At 49.2% G+C, this 13,627-nt stretch overlaps 6 protein-coding genes across 6 annotated transcripts; 3 read left to right on the top strand and 3 right to left on the bottom strand.

Annotated features, from left to right (window-relative positions):
• Positions 1–761: 761 nt before the first annotated feature.
• On the top strand, positions 762–1,847 carry ATNIH1004_001275 (sialidase family protein; the record flags this gene model as incomplete). The annotated part of the gene is made up of 1 exon (XM_033565975.1): positions 762–1,847. The coding sequence occupies one exon, from the start codon at positions 762–764 to the stop codon at positions 1,845–1,847; it is 1,086 nt and encodes a 361-aa protein (XP_033431732.1).
• An 89-nt stretch (positions 1,848–1,936) lies between these two features.
• Positions 1,937–2,548, bottom strand: ATNIH1004_001276 (carboxymuconolactone decarboxylase family protein; the record flags this gene model as incomplete). Its single annotated transcript, XM_033565976.1, has 1 exon — positions 1,937–2,548. One exon carries the CDS (start codon positions 2,546–2,548, stop codon positions 1,937–1,939), a length of 612 nt encoding a protein of 203 aa, XP_033431733.1.
• Positions 2,549–3,188: 640 nt separating this feature from the next.
• ATNIH1004_001277 (uncharacterized protein) lies at positions 3,189–3,972 on the top strand (the record flags this gene model as incomplete). The annotated part of the gene is made up of 2 exons (XM_033565977.1): positions 3,189–3,409; positions 3,459–3,972. The coding sequence occupies 2 exons, from the start codon at positions 3,189–3,191 to the stop codon at positions 3,970–3,972; spliced, it is 735 nt and encodes a 244-aa protein (XP_033431734.1).
• A 1,415-nt stretch (positions 3,973–5,387) lies between these two features.
• On the top strand, positions 5,388–7,020 carry ATNIH1004_001278 (putative MFS alpha-glucoside transporter; the record flags this gene model as incomplete). The annotated part of the gene is made up of 2 exons (XM_033565978.1): positions 5,388–5,549; positions 5,620–7,020. 2 exons carry the CDS (start codon positions 5,388–5,390, stop codon positions 7,018–7,020), a joined length of 1,563 nt encoding a protein of 520 aa, XP_033431735.1.
• An 83-nt stretch (positions 7,021–7,103) lies between these two features.
• ATNIH1004_001279 (uncharacterized protein) lies at positions 7,104–7,776 on the bottom strand (the record flags this gene model as incomplete). The annotated part of the gene is made up of 3 exons (XM_033565979.1): positions 7,104–7,399; positions 7,460–7,615; positions 7,674–7,776. The coding sequence occupies 3 exons, from the start codon at positions 7,774–7,776 to the stop codon at positions 7,104–7,106; spliced, it is 555 nt and encodes a 184-aa protein (XP_033431736.1).
• Positions 7,777–9,957: 2,181 nt separating this feature from the next.
• On the bottom strand, positions 9,958–11,910 carry ATNIH1004_001280 (cytochrome P450; the record flags this gene model as incomplete). The annotated part of the gene is made up of 6 exons (XM_033565980.1): positions 9,958–9,982; positions 10,147–10,287; positions 10,340–10,506; positions 10,566–10,676; positions 10,727–11,062; positions 11,131–11,910. 6 exons carry the CDS (start codon positions 11,908–11,910, stop codon positions 9,958–9,960), a joined length of 1,560 nt encoding a protein of 519 aa, XP_033431737.1.
• Positions 11,911–13,627: the final 1,717 nt, after the last annotated feature.

The following is a 13,627-nucleotide window of genomic DNA, read 5'->3' on the forward strand; positions in this document are numbered from 1 at the left end:
AATTAAATAGAATAAATATAAAGATTTGCGGGCTGAGGCCCTTTAGTTGCTCTGCCACGTGATAACCACGCGCGTATCTTGACGCGTCTCTGGTCTCTGATTCTCATTTTTTTCCCTCTCTTCCAACGAATTCTCTTGTTTAGGTTAGTGTCAGGATCTCCATAGGACATTCTGCCCTCTGTCACCGCTTAAGTGCATTCTGCTGTCCCTGACCGCCTACTTTCCCCATATCTTCCCCCGCAACTAGTTATGTAGGTGTCAAATAATATGGCCGTTGGTGGACCAGAATCATGTGACTAGATCGGGGTAAAACCCCCGCGGAGCACACAACAAAATAATCAATCAAGAATAGCCAAGAAGAATAATCAAGAGCAACCAGCTCAATTCATTCAAATAAGACCTTTTACCCAATCGTACTCTATTTCCTCTTCAGGACTAGCTGTATATCTGACGGTAGGGCGCGTTTTCTTCCTAGAGAACCGGTCATGTAGTCATGCGAGAGATGAGCTGAGTTGGCCTGTACCTGTATTCATATTGAACTATCTACGCAGTACATGCTAGTAAGGCACCTACATGGATTGATATAGATAGTCCTCTACTTATATACAGATTTATATACGGTTATAATTCTGTGAAGGAATCTCTTACATAATCTCAGGCAACCATGTTCTGTTAGCTGACGTCACTATTATTTATTTATTGTTGTCAGGATTGTCGCTTCATTCCCCCTTGTTTACTCTTGATCTAACTACTTTACCACCATGCCAGGACGTTTCGGCCAGAAAATCCTCCAGACGTTCGGCCTGGAGCATCAGCAACAACAACCTCAGGCATACCAACTAGTCGGGAATCGGTTCCTCAACGACGATGAGCGCCATATCTCCCCAACCCCCCGCGGCACATACCCCCGTCTAGCTCGCTTGGGCGATGGCTCGCTGCTAGGCTCCTTCACTCGATTCGAAGGCAATACGCGGGTCCTATGCGTCTCCCGGAGTGTCGACGGCGGACGGACCTTTGAAGACATCGGCGAGGTGACGCGGGGCGACGGAGACGTCGACAACATGTTTCTCCTGGAGATAGCCCCCTCGACTATCCTGGCAGCCTTTCGCAACCACAGTCTGGGCCCAGAGGGCCCAACTCATTTCCGCATCACCGTCTGTCGATCCACGGACGGCGGCCGACAATGGCACTTCCTCTCGCAGGCCGCAGAGAAAGGGGCCCCAATGGGTCTCTGGGAGCCGTTCATGCGTCTAGGGCGCCAGGGCGAGGTGCAACTCACCTACTCGCAGGAATTTGCGCACAACAACCAATGCACGATGATGGTGCGGTCGTTCGATGGCGGCGCAACGTGGTCGCCCCCGCAGTGTCTCCACGGTGACCAGGACCTGCTGCGGGACGGCATGAATGGGATCGCGCCGACGTACGACAACGGACGCGAGGCTCTCGTCATGGTGTTCGAGACTACCACCTTCGGCACGTTCTGTATCGAGGCGCTCATCTCCTACGACGACGGAATCACCTGGGGCTATCGACACCGGGTATTCTGTCCGCCGCAAGGCCACAACGCCGGATCACCGCAGATCGCCTCGTTCGGCGACGGGTCTCTGGCCGTGATCTTTATGACGGATGAGGATTCGTCCGAGGTGCAGTGGACGAAAAATGCCGCTATCAAGGTGGTGTATGCGGCGCCGCCGTGCCACGGTCGGATGGCGTGGTCGCGTCCGATGGTGATCTGTCCGGATGACAGTCACTGGCCGGGCATTATGGCCCTAGATCATCAGACGTTGGTGGCGACATATGAGTGTGGAGGGGCACCTCGAGCGAAGAATATTTCTTTGCAGATGTAATGATCTAGTTAATCTATCTTTTTGTATCTACTTTTGGATATGTAGTTAGCGGTAGAATAGAGTAGATACAGAAGAGATATGGGACATGATCACTCCAGCAACTCCTCAACACTCTTCATTTCCTTGTCATTATTCTCCCCCACATCCAGCGCGACCAACACGCGACTGACACAGTTATACGCCGCGATTCCCGTGGTCAACTCGACGATCTCACGATCGGAGAACCCCCCGTCGGTTTGGAGCGCAGCGAAAGTCGAATCCCGGACACGCACTGTCAGGGTCATCTCGTCTGCATACCGCACCACAGCTTGCTGGCGTCTCGTCAGAGCACTTTCCTGCAACGCCACGATCTCACGGTCGGATCCCGTCGCTAACGATGATAGCGTGCGCACCGCATGGAGTTCCTCGGGTAGTACCCCCGCGCGTAGGGCCAACGGCGCGTGGGCATTCCATTCGTACACGGCATGGGTGAGCACCGCGACGCGACAGACGGCTAGTTCAAGGAGTCCTGCGTCGACGAGCGTGGCGGTGCGGATGGCGCCGAGAAAACTGTTCCATCCGTCGGCGACAGGAGGGGAATGCAAGAGGGATCGATCGAGGGGGATGAGAGGTCGGGGATGACGTCGGGCGGCGATGCGGGCGTAGATATCCGCGGAGGGAGACGAGGAGGGCACAGAGGATGGGGCGTAGGGAAGGCGCATTCTGTCTGTGTCTGTATCTCTAGTATACAATATGTAATTATGTAGAATTGAACTGAATGATGGTGATTGTGGATGAAGATGGATATCTGTTTATCCGTTGATCCAATCATTCCCGAGTCAACTACCGAGCTATCCTTAGCATTCACTTAGAACTATATTCTACTACAGGGTGTGAAAACCATCAACCAGGCAAAATAAATTGACAAGACCGGAATTCGAACTATCCTAATTCCTTATACCTCGAATATTTCTACCTTATACTAATGTCCTGCCTGACTAATCGCTTTCGGAAATGCACCCTTTTGCGATGACATCAAGAGAATATATACAAGACCTCAGAACAGGAAGATTTCTGATAGAATCCACCGTTATCCATTTCATGCCTCAAGATATGGGTGATGGCCCCGACAGAGCTGGTTGGACCCTCCCCGGAGGCCGCGAGGCATGGACTAGTCGTCTTGGTTCGTCACTGATGATGTTCCCTTCGTTTGGCTTCCAAACGGCTGTGGGTTCCATCCAGGACTACATCAGCAACTAACAGCTCTCGCACTACAGTGTGCGCGATATCGGCTGGATCACCGCCGTGCTGGTCTTCCTGATTTATTCCTGGGCATGCAGATAGGCCCGCTCTTCGATCGATATGGTCCCCGAGTTCTTGGATCCGCCGTCATCACCACAGTCTCCGTGGCCGTGCTTAGCGATTGGTTTCACTGACGTCGCGCCCTCGCTTCGCTTCAGGTATATGCATGGGAGGATCTCAATCGGTGGCGCCATCATTCCCCTGATCCTGCGCACGCTCTTCTCCAATACGGCTGGACCTGGACCATTTGCGTCCATCGCCTTCATGTCGTTTGCTACGTGGTTGGCAACATCGCCATAAATGACGATTCCCGTCGGCAACAGCAATCAGGGCCGATCAAACGTCGATTGAGAGCATTCTGATAATCTCGTCTCTGTTCCTGGCGGGAGCCGTCTTCTCCTTCGAGTGGATGACTCTCCTCGGAAATGTCCTCCCAGGCTTCGTCACCTATCTAGTCGTCCGACTCAACATCTTACTATCCCTCGTCGTCGTGGCCCAGATTATCATGGCAGCAGTCTGGCTACCTCTTGGATCCCGCGACGTCGCGGCGTTGTATGCCGTGGTGGCTTTCTTCGGGTTCAGCTCGGGCGGATGGTTTTCCCTGGCGCCTGTTTGTGCAGGCCAGCTATGTCACGCGGAGGAGTACGGACTTTTCTATGGGACTGTGTACTGCGTTGCTGCGTTTGGGGTGTTGCTTATCGTGCCGGTGGTGGAGAGCAATTGCAGCCTACGACACCACAGATGCTGGTCGGGTTTTATTCACGGTGTTGTTGAATTGACCTGCGTGGCTTTGTTGAGATTGGCTTTATTGAATTGGAATTGGAAATGGAAGGTCAAAGTTTGATATAACTACTTCTTTATGGCTTATACAGTTCTGTCTCTACAGGTAGGTCAAATGGTATCCTTATTCTATACATGATAGGCGGCAAAGCCAGTTATGGCGGTCTATTTCGTCTGGGTAGATATTATTATGGACTATTATGGACTATTATGGAAAGTTCCACGGAGGTTGAGGGTGAATCCGTTTATACTGACAATGGATCGTGTATATAAAGGATGAATTCATATTTCGATACCAAATCATAGTAGCTGCCATTAAAATCTGATGACTCTAATATAAGTAGGACTTCAACGCCCCCACCCACAAATCCTACATCCAACTCTCCAACTCCCACTTCTCATAATCTAACGCCATACTCTAGCCTCATGCCAACCCAACTCCACCTAACAAACCAAACCAACGAACAAAAAAAAAAACCAACCCCAACAATCAAAATGTCTATCCCAGCCGAGACCTACAACTTGCAGCGCAAGATCCGCCTCCAAGAGGCAGGTCTAGACCTCAACCACCCAAGATCCACGAGGCTTCTAACGACGTGATCCTGTACTTCAACGTGTGCTCGACAACACCAACCTGAACAAACTGAACGACATTGCGCCGCTATGTTCATTTCAATGCAACATGCGTCTTGGGTTCGAAAAGTACGAGAACCCAAAGGGTCCTTTCCCTGACGACGCCGTACATATCAAGGTAACCATGCGCAACCGTAGGATCTTTTTGGGTGGCGAAAGTGGATGGGGAAGACTTCTGAGAAGGCTGATCAGGATCAGTGATTTATTTTGACTGATCATTGACTTGACCTTTTGTGTTATTTCCATGCTAAATTGATTCCTGGGCTGATTGTTGTCAAGATATTGGGTGCTTTCTTTATTTCCTTCTCTTGCATTGGGATAGATTGAATAAGGAACTTGTCGGATTGATTCAATAACACAATGCAAGAAAGACAAAAAAAGGGAAAATAGAAAGAGAAAAAAATATAAAAAAAAGCAAATACAAAATACATGGCATTCAGGCATGAAATAGTCTCCCATTCCTGTCCTTGTAAGACATAATTAGTTCGATTAACAGCCTAAGCACTAGGTTCATTTCTTTGTAGTCTTTATGCTAGTCTCACTGTAGTCTGGTGGACGCACTAATTATGGAATACCAGCTTCTATATATCCAGAAAATTTAAACAGAGATCAAATTATTCTGGATTAGAGATTACATTCTAAAAATATGTGCAGTCAATCAATGTGCATTGAGCGATATCGGCCCTTGGCAGATCTGTCCTGAGTCCAGACTCCAGCAGATTCTTCACGATCGTTTCAGAATCAATGGCTACTTGTGAACATGAAAAATCACAATCGGCCACTACATAGGAGAGACTTAATCGACACTACTCCCTGAAGCATTGATGATTATGGTTGGGGGTGACCATGGGCGGACTCTCTGAAATCCTGGTCCAGTCCTTCCCTCAATCCTCGACAGAAGAGGCTAAACTGTCCTTCCAGTTCAGCAAGGAGGAACACTCCCAGCGCTTCTGGGATGCGATGCGATGCCATTGGCCTGCCATTACATGGGGGCTGTTCATGAACCTGGTATAGAGAAGGCCTGTCTGAAAAAGACCATAACCAGAAGACAATCACTGATAGTATGATACAACCATAGGCCACCATTCTCAAGGGCATTGATGGCGGCGTCGTCAAAGGCCTCGTTGGGCTGGACGCCTTCAAGGAAACCTACGGATACCGCTATCAAGGTAGCTACATGATCTCAGCCCCATGGCTGTCAGCCTTCCAGTACGCCAACCTACTCGGGGCCATCGTGGGTGCCCTTGGCTCGGGGTTCGCCTACGACCGCTTTGGGCCGCGGGTGATGCTCGCTACATGCTCGGGGCTCTCGATCGCGTCCGTCTTCCTCCAGTTCTTCAGCCACACGCCCGCCCAGCTCTTCGTCGGCCAACTCGTCAACGGCGCCATCATCGCCTTCTACCCGATTTGCGCCTCCGCCTATGTCGGAGAAGTCACTCCCCTCGTCCTGCGCGGCTTCGCGGCCACCATGACGAATCTGGCCTTCTGCGTTGGCTCGCTGATCGCCTCAGGTATCCTCAAGAGCACCGCGTCCATGAACAGCGTTTGGTCCTTCAAGATCCCCATCGCCACGCAGTGGGCCTTACCCTGCGTCATCCTGCTACTGGTCGGCTTCTGTCCCGACCCGCCGTATTGGCTCTGTCGCAAGGGCCGACATGACGACGCGGCCGCCTCTCTGCGACGTCTCGCCACGCCGGGGGTCGATGTGTCGCGCAGGCTGGCTCACATCCAGGAGACGCTACGACTCGAGCAGAGCTTCCAAGAGGACCGGCCACAGTACGTCGAATGTTTCCGCGGGCCCAATCTGCGTCGACTTCTGATCTGTGTCATGGCGTACAGCATGCAGGCATTCACCGGCAACGTCTGTTTCATCAACTACGCCGTGCATTTCATGGAAGTGGCGGGTCTCGTCTCGTCGGATGCCTTCTCCATGAACCTGGGTCTCACTGCCATCGGGTTCGTGGGGACGTGCGTCTCCTGGCTGTTACTGTCCTACGTGGGCCGTCGCACCATATATCTCTTCGGATGCTCGACGCTGGCCGTCCTCTTGTTCATCATCGGAGTGGTGGACCTCGCCCCGCGACATTCGCCGACAGCGTGGGCGCAGTGCGGCATCATACTGCTCTGTACATTAGTGTACGACATGAGTCTGGGCCCCTTCTGCTACGTGCTCTTGACAGAGGTGGCGTCGGCGCGTCTGCGCAGCTTGACGATTGCGCTGGCCACGGTCACCTGCTTTCTCTGGTCGGTGGTGTTTTCCGTGGTGATTCCGTATGCCATGAATGAAGACCAGGGAGACTGGAAGGGGAAGGTGGGCTTTCTGTTCTCCGGGACTAGTTTTTTGTGCTTGGTGTATTGCTACTGGTGTCTTCCTGAGACAAAAGGCCGGACCTTTGAAGAATTAGATATCTTGTTTGAGCAGAAGGTGCCCAGTCGACAGTTCAAGTCGTACAAGATCGGTTTGGATAGAAGTAGATAGATTAGTGAATAGATTACATATTATTAATGACTATTCCCAGTTGTTTTCTCTTGATATACTCATACGGAGTCCACCTACTTTCCTTACCTCCTCTTTCTCTTATCCTCATCCTCATCGTCATCGTCATCGTCATCCTCCTCCTCATCCTCCTCGTCCTCATCTTCATCCTCATCCTCGTCCTCGTCCTCATCCCCCTTTTTCTGGTTCGCATCCTTGTCGCCGTCCTTCTCCTTCTCATCGTCGTCCTCATCTTCATTCTTCTTCTCACCCTTCACTGAAACCCGAGAATCACCCTCATCTCCTCCCTTACCATTCTCACCCTCGAGGGCCTTCACCTTCTTACACGCAACTTCATCATGATCCAAGTTACATTCATGATCTACCAAGTCAGTCAGTCAATCAATCAGTCAATCAATCAATCACAATCCAACAGACTTACAGATATTATTGCAGAAATCACTCTCCCCTGCAGCCCCATCACGACACCCCTCTGGACACTCCCAGATCGCCATGGCACTATAACGAGGGTAAGTCGCGTCCGTCGGATTGGTCTCATAGCAGCGGTACAGCCCATCGGGATTGAATGCACCGCTCACTTTACGCAGTTAGTCCCAAATGCTCAGGATATGTTACGATATAATTTGGGTGCTCACTTCTGCCCTGTAAAGCGCGTCCACAATAGGCTTTTCCATTTATGCAGCTGGCAAAACTACCCTGGAACAGGGCAAATGCCAGAGCAGCAAATTCGATCTTCATTTTGAAGGATAAGAGAGGATTGATCCTTGAGATGGTCAGGGAATAGGTGGTAACTAGTAAGTTGTAAAGACAGATGTTAGGTTAAGGCAGAAGTCAAGACAGGATGAATACTCACTTTTATAGACAAGCTCATCATCATTAGTATAGTGAATACTGAATAGGTATACATATTGACAAAAGAAGAAGCTTGAATGGAGATTTGTATCTCCCTCCTTGCATTATATGAACCATAAATATGATGAAAATGATAGGTATCATATAATACTATTTCTATATCTATTTTTCCCTCACAAATCATAGTCCCTCCGTCGATTACGTATACCTACATGACTGGTCATATCGATGATTGTCGCACGGAACCGGGAATCACCACGTCAAGAACCAATAAACCACCTATATTTCTCATCACACACGCAGGTACATCACACTCCATATTTCTAGCTGTTCTCCATGAGAAGACACTAGTGAGATCGTCAACCACATACCCGACTATCGTGTACCACTAAACACAGCCTTCTAGGTACAGTACAACACATCTGGAGTCATATATACTTCCTATAAAAAGCTATACACCAAGTACTGAAACAGCAATCAACAGTAAATTTGGATGACAGTGCATGCTAGATATGTTGAGAATCTGTACCTTAAAGGAAAGGGTTGCACATTACCTTGGTGAACCACCAAGGGATGGCCAATGCCCAGTGTTTAACTGAGATTGCCAGGTTTGTTACAAGACCCAAATAGCTATATCCAGTAAGCCAATACCAGCAGTTTTGGTATACAACATCGCCCTAAGCATATTCTACAATGCAGAAGAAAGTCACTGGACGCTGCACCGTACCAGCAACAGTACAAAAATGGAAAAAGAGCACATCGACGAACCAACAGACTTTCCTTGAGTGGTGATATTTGTGTGCCAAGTGGTTTTTCGCTATACACTGGTAGCTCCTGGGTTCTGTCCCTTCTGTCTAGGGGACAGGATTCAGAAACCCGAACAACGATTCCAACAATGGAAGAAAAGTCCACCCTGATAAATCACATTGATAACAAACATTTGGCGGGGGACGACAAGAAAGAGCCTATTTAGTGCTGTTATCCTTGTTATGAGAATAAATGCTACAGCACCACCATGGATCGTCGACGCCATTATTATAATGCTCATTCAATTGAGGAACCACGCAGCAACTGCGTTCAAGGAAACGTAAAAAGCTTTGAAAATTTCTCCAAATTCCACTTCGAATCCTCCCCTGGGCGGGTCTGGGCTGGTCCTTCTTGTCTCATACCTAAGGGTGTTAAATGTACTGATACGCTCGTACGGTTCAGCCTCGCCAAAATGAGCAGAAGCTTGGATCGGAACAAGCTGGAATTCATTAATTATCATCGTTAAGTATTTCATCCCTGTGAGCCACTCACTGCGTGGGTAACAAATCCGTCTTTGTGGTACTCTGTGCCACTAGCTCGGGGCCAGAGAAGAGGCACTAAGGTACTTGTTTAGCGTCAGGGAAGAATGTTGCCCAGACGGCACGTTATTAAGGCCCCATAGGTTTTCCTCCAAATCATTAAGTTCCTTTAAAGGCGCGGATATAGCCTCCATGTCGCGTAACAACACAAGTCCAGAAGACAATGCTCCAGTGATGCCCCTGTCGTCTTTTTCATCAGTATCGACGAAAAGATCTCACTCCTCACGCCGTCGCAAACCGAGCGATTCAACATATCACACGCGAATGCTTTTCATGCTACAGTATGCTTGGATGTGGAAGCTCCTAGACACACCCAAGGCCGAATTGAGAATATTCTAGGAGCGGGACTTTTGTCAAAAGGAACAGCATGCTTGGCATCTAAGTTGCACCGAGAATCTCTTGAAATAGCGGGAACACAGGCAAGAGAAGCCGAATAGACTGACAATATACATGGACTTCTCAACGAGCTGAAGCCATAAGAGCTGCTGTCTGTTAGAAATAGAGGAAACTTACTTCTTACAATGACACTTGCATATCGCTGATTATCTGTCGTGGAGACTGGTTTAGTGACATCAAACCGGAAGTTCATCAACCCACACTTCCATTACATTCCATTGTTTATATTTATCTGGAGGTCTACATGCCAATCCCAGATCATATCAACAGCTTGCAAAATTCGGGTGTTGAGAGCAGACAAATCTCTGGCTGCACAGCTAATAAGTCATTCGGCTGGACTGCCGGCATAGCTGATAGCGCATTAGACATTACTGGATCGACACTTGGTTTATACTTCCATCAAGAGAGCCTGTTTGGAAAACTCCCTGGATGCCCGGTGGGAAATTTTCAAATCGAGAACGTTTTTCCACACATAGTGTACTAACAACCGTACTCTTTCAAGATTTTTACATACACATTATTCACGCCGCTATCAGTCTGTCCGATAAAGTTATCGCGCGTCATCTCGACATTATTCTCGGTGGTTTCGTGCAAAGCAAGGTCGTATCGACGCAGCAGCGTCCCAAGCACGAGATTCATCCATGCTGAATTCATACTGTTTTTGTCAGTCATATCGGGGTGAATCAAATAGTATTGGCGCAACCTACTTCTGTCCCAAGCAGCCCAGGGTTCCTTTCGAGGCTGGAACCAGATATCTCTGCAGTCTCTGCAGGTCCTCGGGGTCAAGCAGCCAGCGCTCGGGAATGAATTTGGTGGGTTCGGGGAAGATGTCCGGGTCTCTGAGGATGAAATATGTCGACATGCTTACTGGTGTCTGTGGCTTATTAGCGATGCTTGCAGTAATACAGGCGGAGCACAGTAAAGGCTACATACACCGGCGGGAATCTGCCATTTCTGATACTGTAGAACCTCATCGGGGGCAATGCGGGGAAGACGGGTCGTCACGATGGAAGACAGACGAAGGCCCTCTTTGATGGTTGCATTCTACAGAGTTAGCCTAGCGGTTGGGGTTGGAGCAGCAGTGTGTTAGGTACCAGATATGGAAGCTTTTCTAGGAGCTCCAGAGTAGGCGTGGAGGTCACATCGGAGACGTTCGCGAACAGTTCTGCCTTGAGCTTCTGGTGGACGGCAGGGTTGTTCAGAATATGGAAGATGGTGATGGCGATGGCCTGCGACGGGGCGTCTGTGCCCGCCATCATGAGAAATATGGCGTCGTCCTCCAGACGCGGGGAGATCTTCTCGCTCGGAGGCACGTCCGGGTCCGCCAGGATAGCGGGATAGATAGCTGTTGGCGCCCTCGTGAGATATCCGTTCTTGCTGTCGGCGCGTCTATGCTGTTCGATTGCGCGGCGGACTCGACCTCTCACGTCCTAGTCATGCCATTTGTTATCTATCCAAGTCCGCGGTAAGGAAGCCAACGGTATGGGACTCAGCTTACCTGCTCAAATTCAAGCACATGCCCGTATGAAGGCACTAGCCACGCCACTGGACCTGGGAAAATGCGTGCAAAGGACGACAAGATGGGAATCTGTCTGTTGAGCCGGCAAAAATTAAACATGCTATTGATTCGCGCCTTCCAGGTCGCCGGTAACGTGGGCTGGTGCAGGTAGTGAGAGCCCTCCTGCCTACCGAAGCAGTATTGAGACAGCGTATCGCAGACGAAACACTGAAAGGCGGCGTGTAGCTCCAAAGGCTGGTTGCTGCTTGACAGGGCTGAGAAGTGACGGCACAGCGATTGCACATTGGCGCGGATAGCCGGCTCAAACTGTAAGATGGCGCCCTTCTTGAAGAACTGGCCCAGAACCCTTCTGCGGTCGCGATGGAGCGCATACCCCTCAGTGGAAAAAATCGACTGGGGGTAGGAGATGAAGCTAAACCAAGGATCTTTGTTGCGGTGTTTGCCTGGGCCGGCGTAGAGCGTGTTGTAGTAATCTGGGTCTTTGATGTGCAGCTCATCCGGCTTGATCCGAATGATCGGGCTATTATACTCTCCATGGAGACGATCGATTTCCCATGTGAATACGCCCCCTTTGACCAGTTGGAAATATGCCTCGTACAGACCTGTCGCGGCTGCGAGACGAGGACCAGGGAACTTAGCCAGAGGGCTTAGGAACAGACGGTAAAAAACAACGGCCCCGACATAAACGATGGCGCATAAAGCGGTATAGAATCCATAGCACAGGCCACTGTACAAATAGTCCTTGATTGTGGGGTCCATCGTTTTTGGCAGGCGACACAAAAGCACAAGATAACGCTGCATTTCGCTCCTCGTGTGGATCGCTGGTTGTCTGAATTTTTTGCAGCTTCAATGAGGGTTAATTAAGGGGTTCTATGAAAGGGGGATCGAAGCAGCAAGGGATGGATAGGAGCGGTGTGCGAGCCATATATGAGATGCGCCTTGTCATACACATCGACGTGTCTCCCCATTCCATGCCGTCCAAGGAGCACTTGCATTTATTATTGCCAATTGTTATGCTCCGGAACGTAGCATACCTGTTATTCGATATGGGGAACTGTTGCTGTATTACTCCGTATACAACAGCCGTATACATGACTCTGCATATTCTGCAGTAAAAATTTCTATTCCTACCTCTGCGATCGTTTCTCTTCTAAAGCTTGCTGCTGAAGCATCTGTTCTCGCATCCGTTCTTGCATTTCTAGCTAAGCGCGCTGTCGTTGATTTAGTCTGCTGTATAGCAGCGTGCTTGGGTGGTCGCTGAGAGATGATTTATATAGCCTTGATTCTGCCCCAATAATGCTTAGAGTCAGCTCTCCAGGCGCCTTCCGCCGGTCCGTGTCAGTCCCCCACCGATAGCAAGTGAGCTCAACAAACCGTGAGCGGCTCGACCAGGGCACCTTGCTAAATTCAAAGATGCACGTTTGCAATAATGACTCCATCGGTGACAGTATGAATATGGGCTATATTCTCTCCATCTCCATCACTGGGGTAACACGAACGAAGCAGTGTAAGAGGTATGTGAGAAACGTAGCCGACATGTCCCCTTAAACGGATCAGTGGCAGCAACAGCAGCAGCATCAATTTCACTCTCGCCTGCCCGATTGGGAACAGTACATTTAATAAGTCTCTCTGGAAGAATTGCAAGGGTTGTCAAGGTGTATTCGTCAAATGTTTGTTAATTTGATGGCTGATATTTATATTTGTCAAAATATTTTGCTTTTGCATTCCTGGTCACCACTGTTCTCAATGAAAAGTAGTGCAACTTAGATTCACCTTAATTAAATCCAAGTTAACAAAAGAAATGTGGCTCACAGGAGTGCGTGCTAGTGCCAGGCTATAGGGCAGTATCAGGATGGCTAAAGAATGATATACCAGCGCCGTATATAATTAATATCTGGAGGTAGGGTACATCATACGGCGAACTAACCAACATTGTGAAACATTTATATAAGAAACAAATTCCGCACACTATTAATTAATCAGCAATCTGACGTTCACATTGTATATAAGTGTTAAGTTCTCCAACCAGAGTAATAACAGTCAATATACCTCTAATCTACAGCACCCAAGATAAGAAGAGCGAGAAGAGAAAAACATGCCGGCGAATTTCGCCATATAATAGTAAAGGTCATCTCTAAGAGACGCACTAACTGTTCCAGGTGATCATGCATGCAGCAACATTTTCCCATTGATCAGCGCTAGTTAAAATAGCCACCTTGAGAATTAGAGTTCCCAAATGCGCCCAACTGAGTCCAAGCAAATCACATTCTGGTCCAATCCGGATGTCTGGCTATCAGCAAGTGAAAGGCAGCAATCGATCGGCCGGTCACTCATTATTGGGCTCTGAGCCTTGAGAAATACTTCTATGTGTCAGGGGCTGAGCCTGTAGAACCTATAGGATAGGCACAAAAAGGAATTGTTAAAAGAATGAGGGGAAGGACGGGTAAACAAATATGATGTAGATCACGTGATATGG

Source organism: Aspergillus tanneri (assembly GCF_003426965.1).
Source record: "Aspergillus tanneri strain NIH1004 chromosome Unknown AapTan_2_pilon_pilon_pilon, whole genome shotgun sequence".
Lineage (NCBI taxonomy): Eukaryota > Fungi > Ascomycota > Eurotiomycetes > Eurotiales > Aspergillaceae > Aspergillus > Aspergillus tanneri.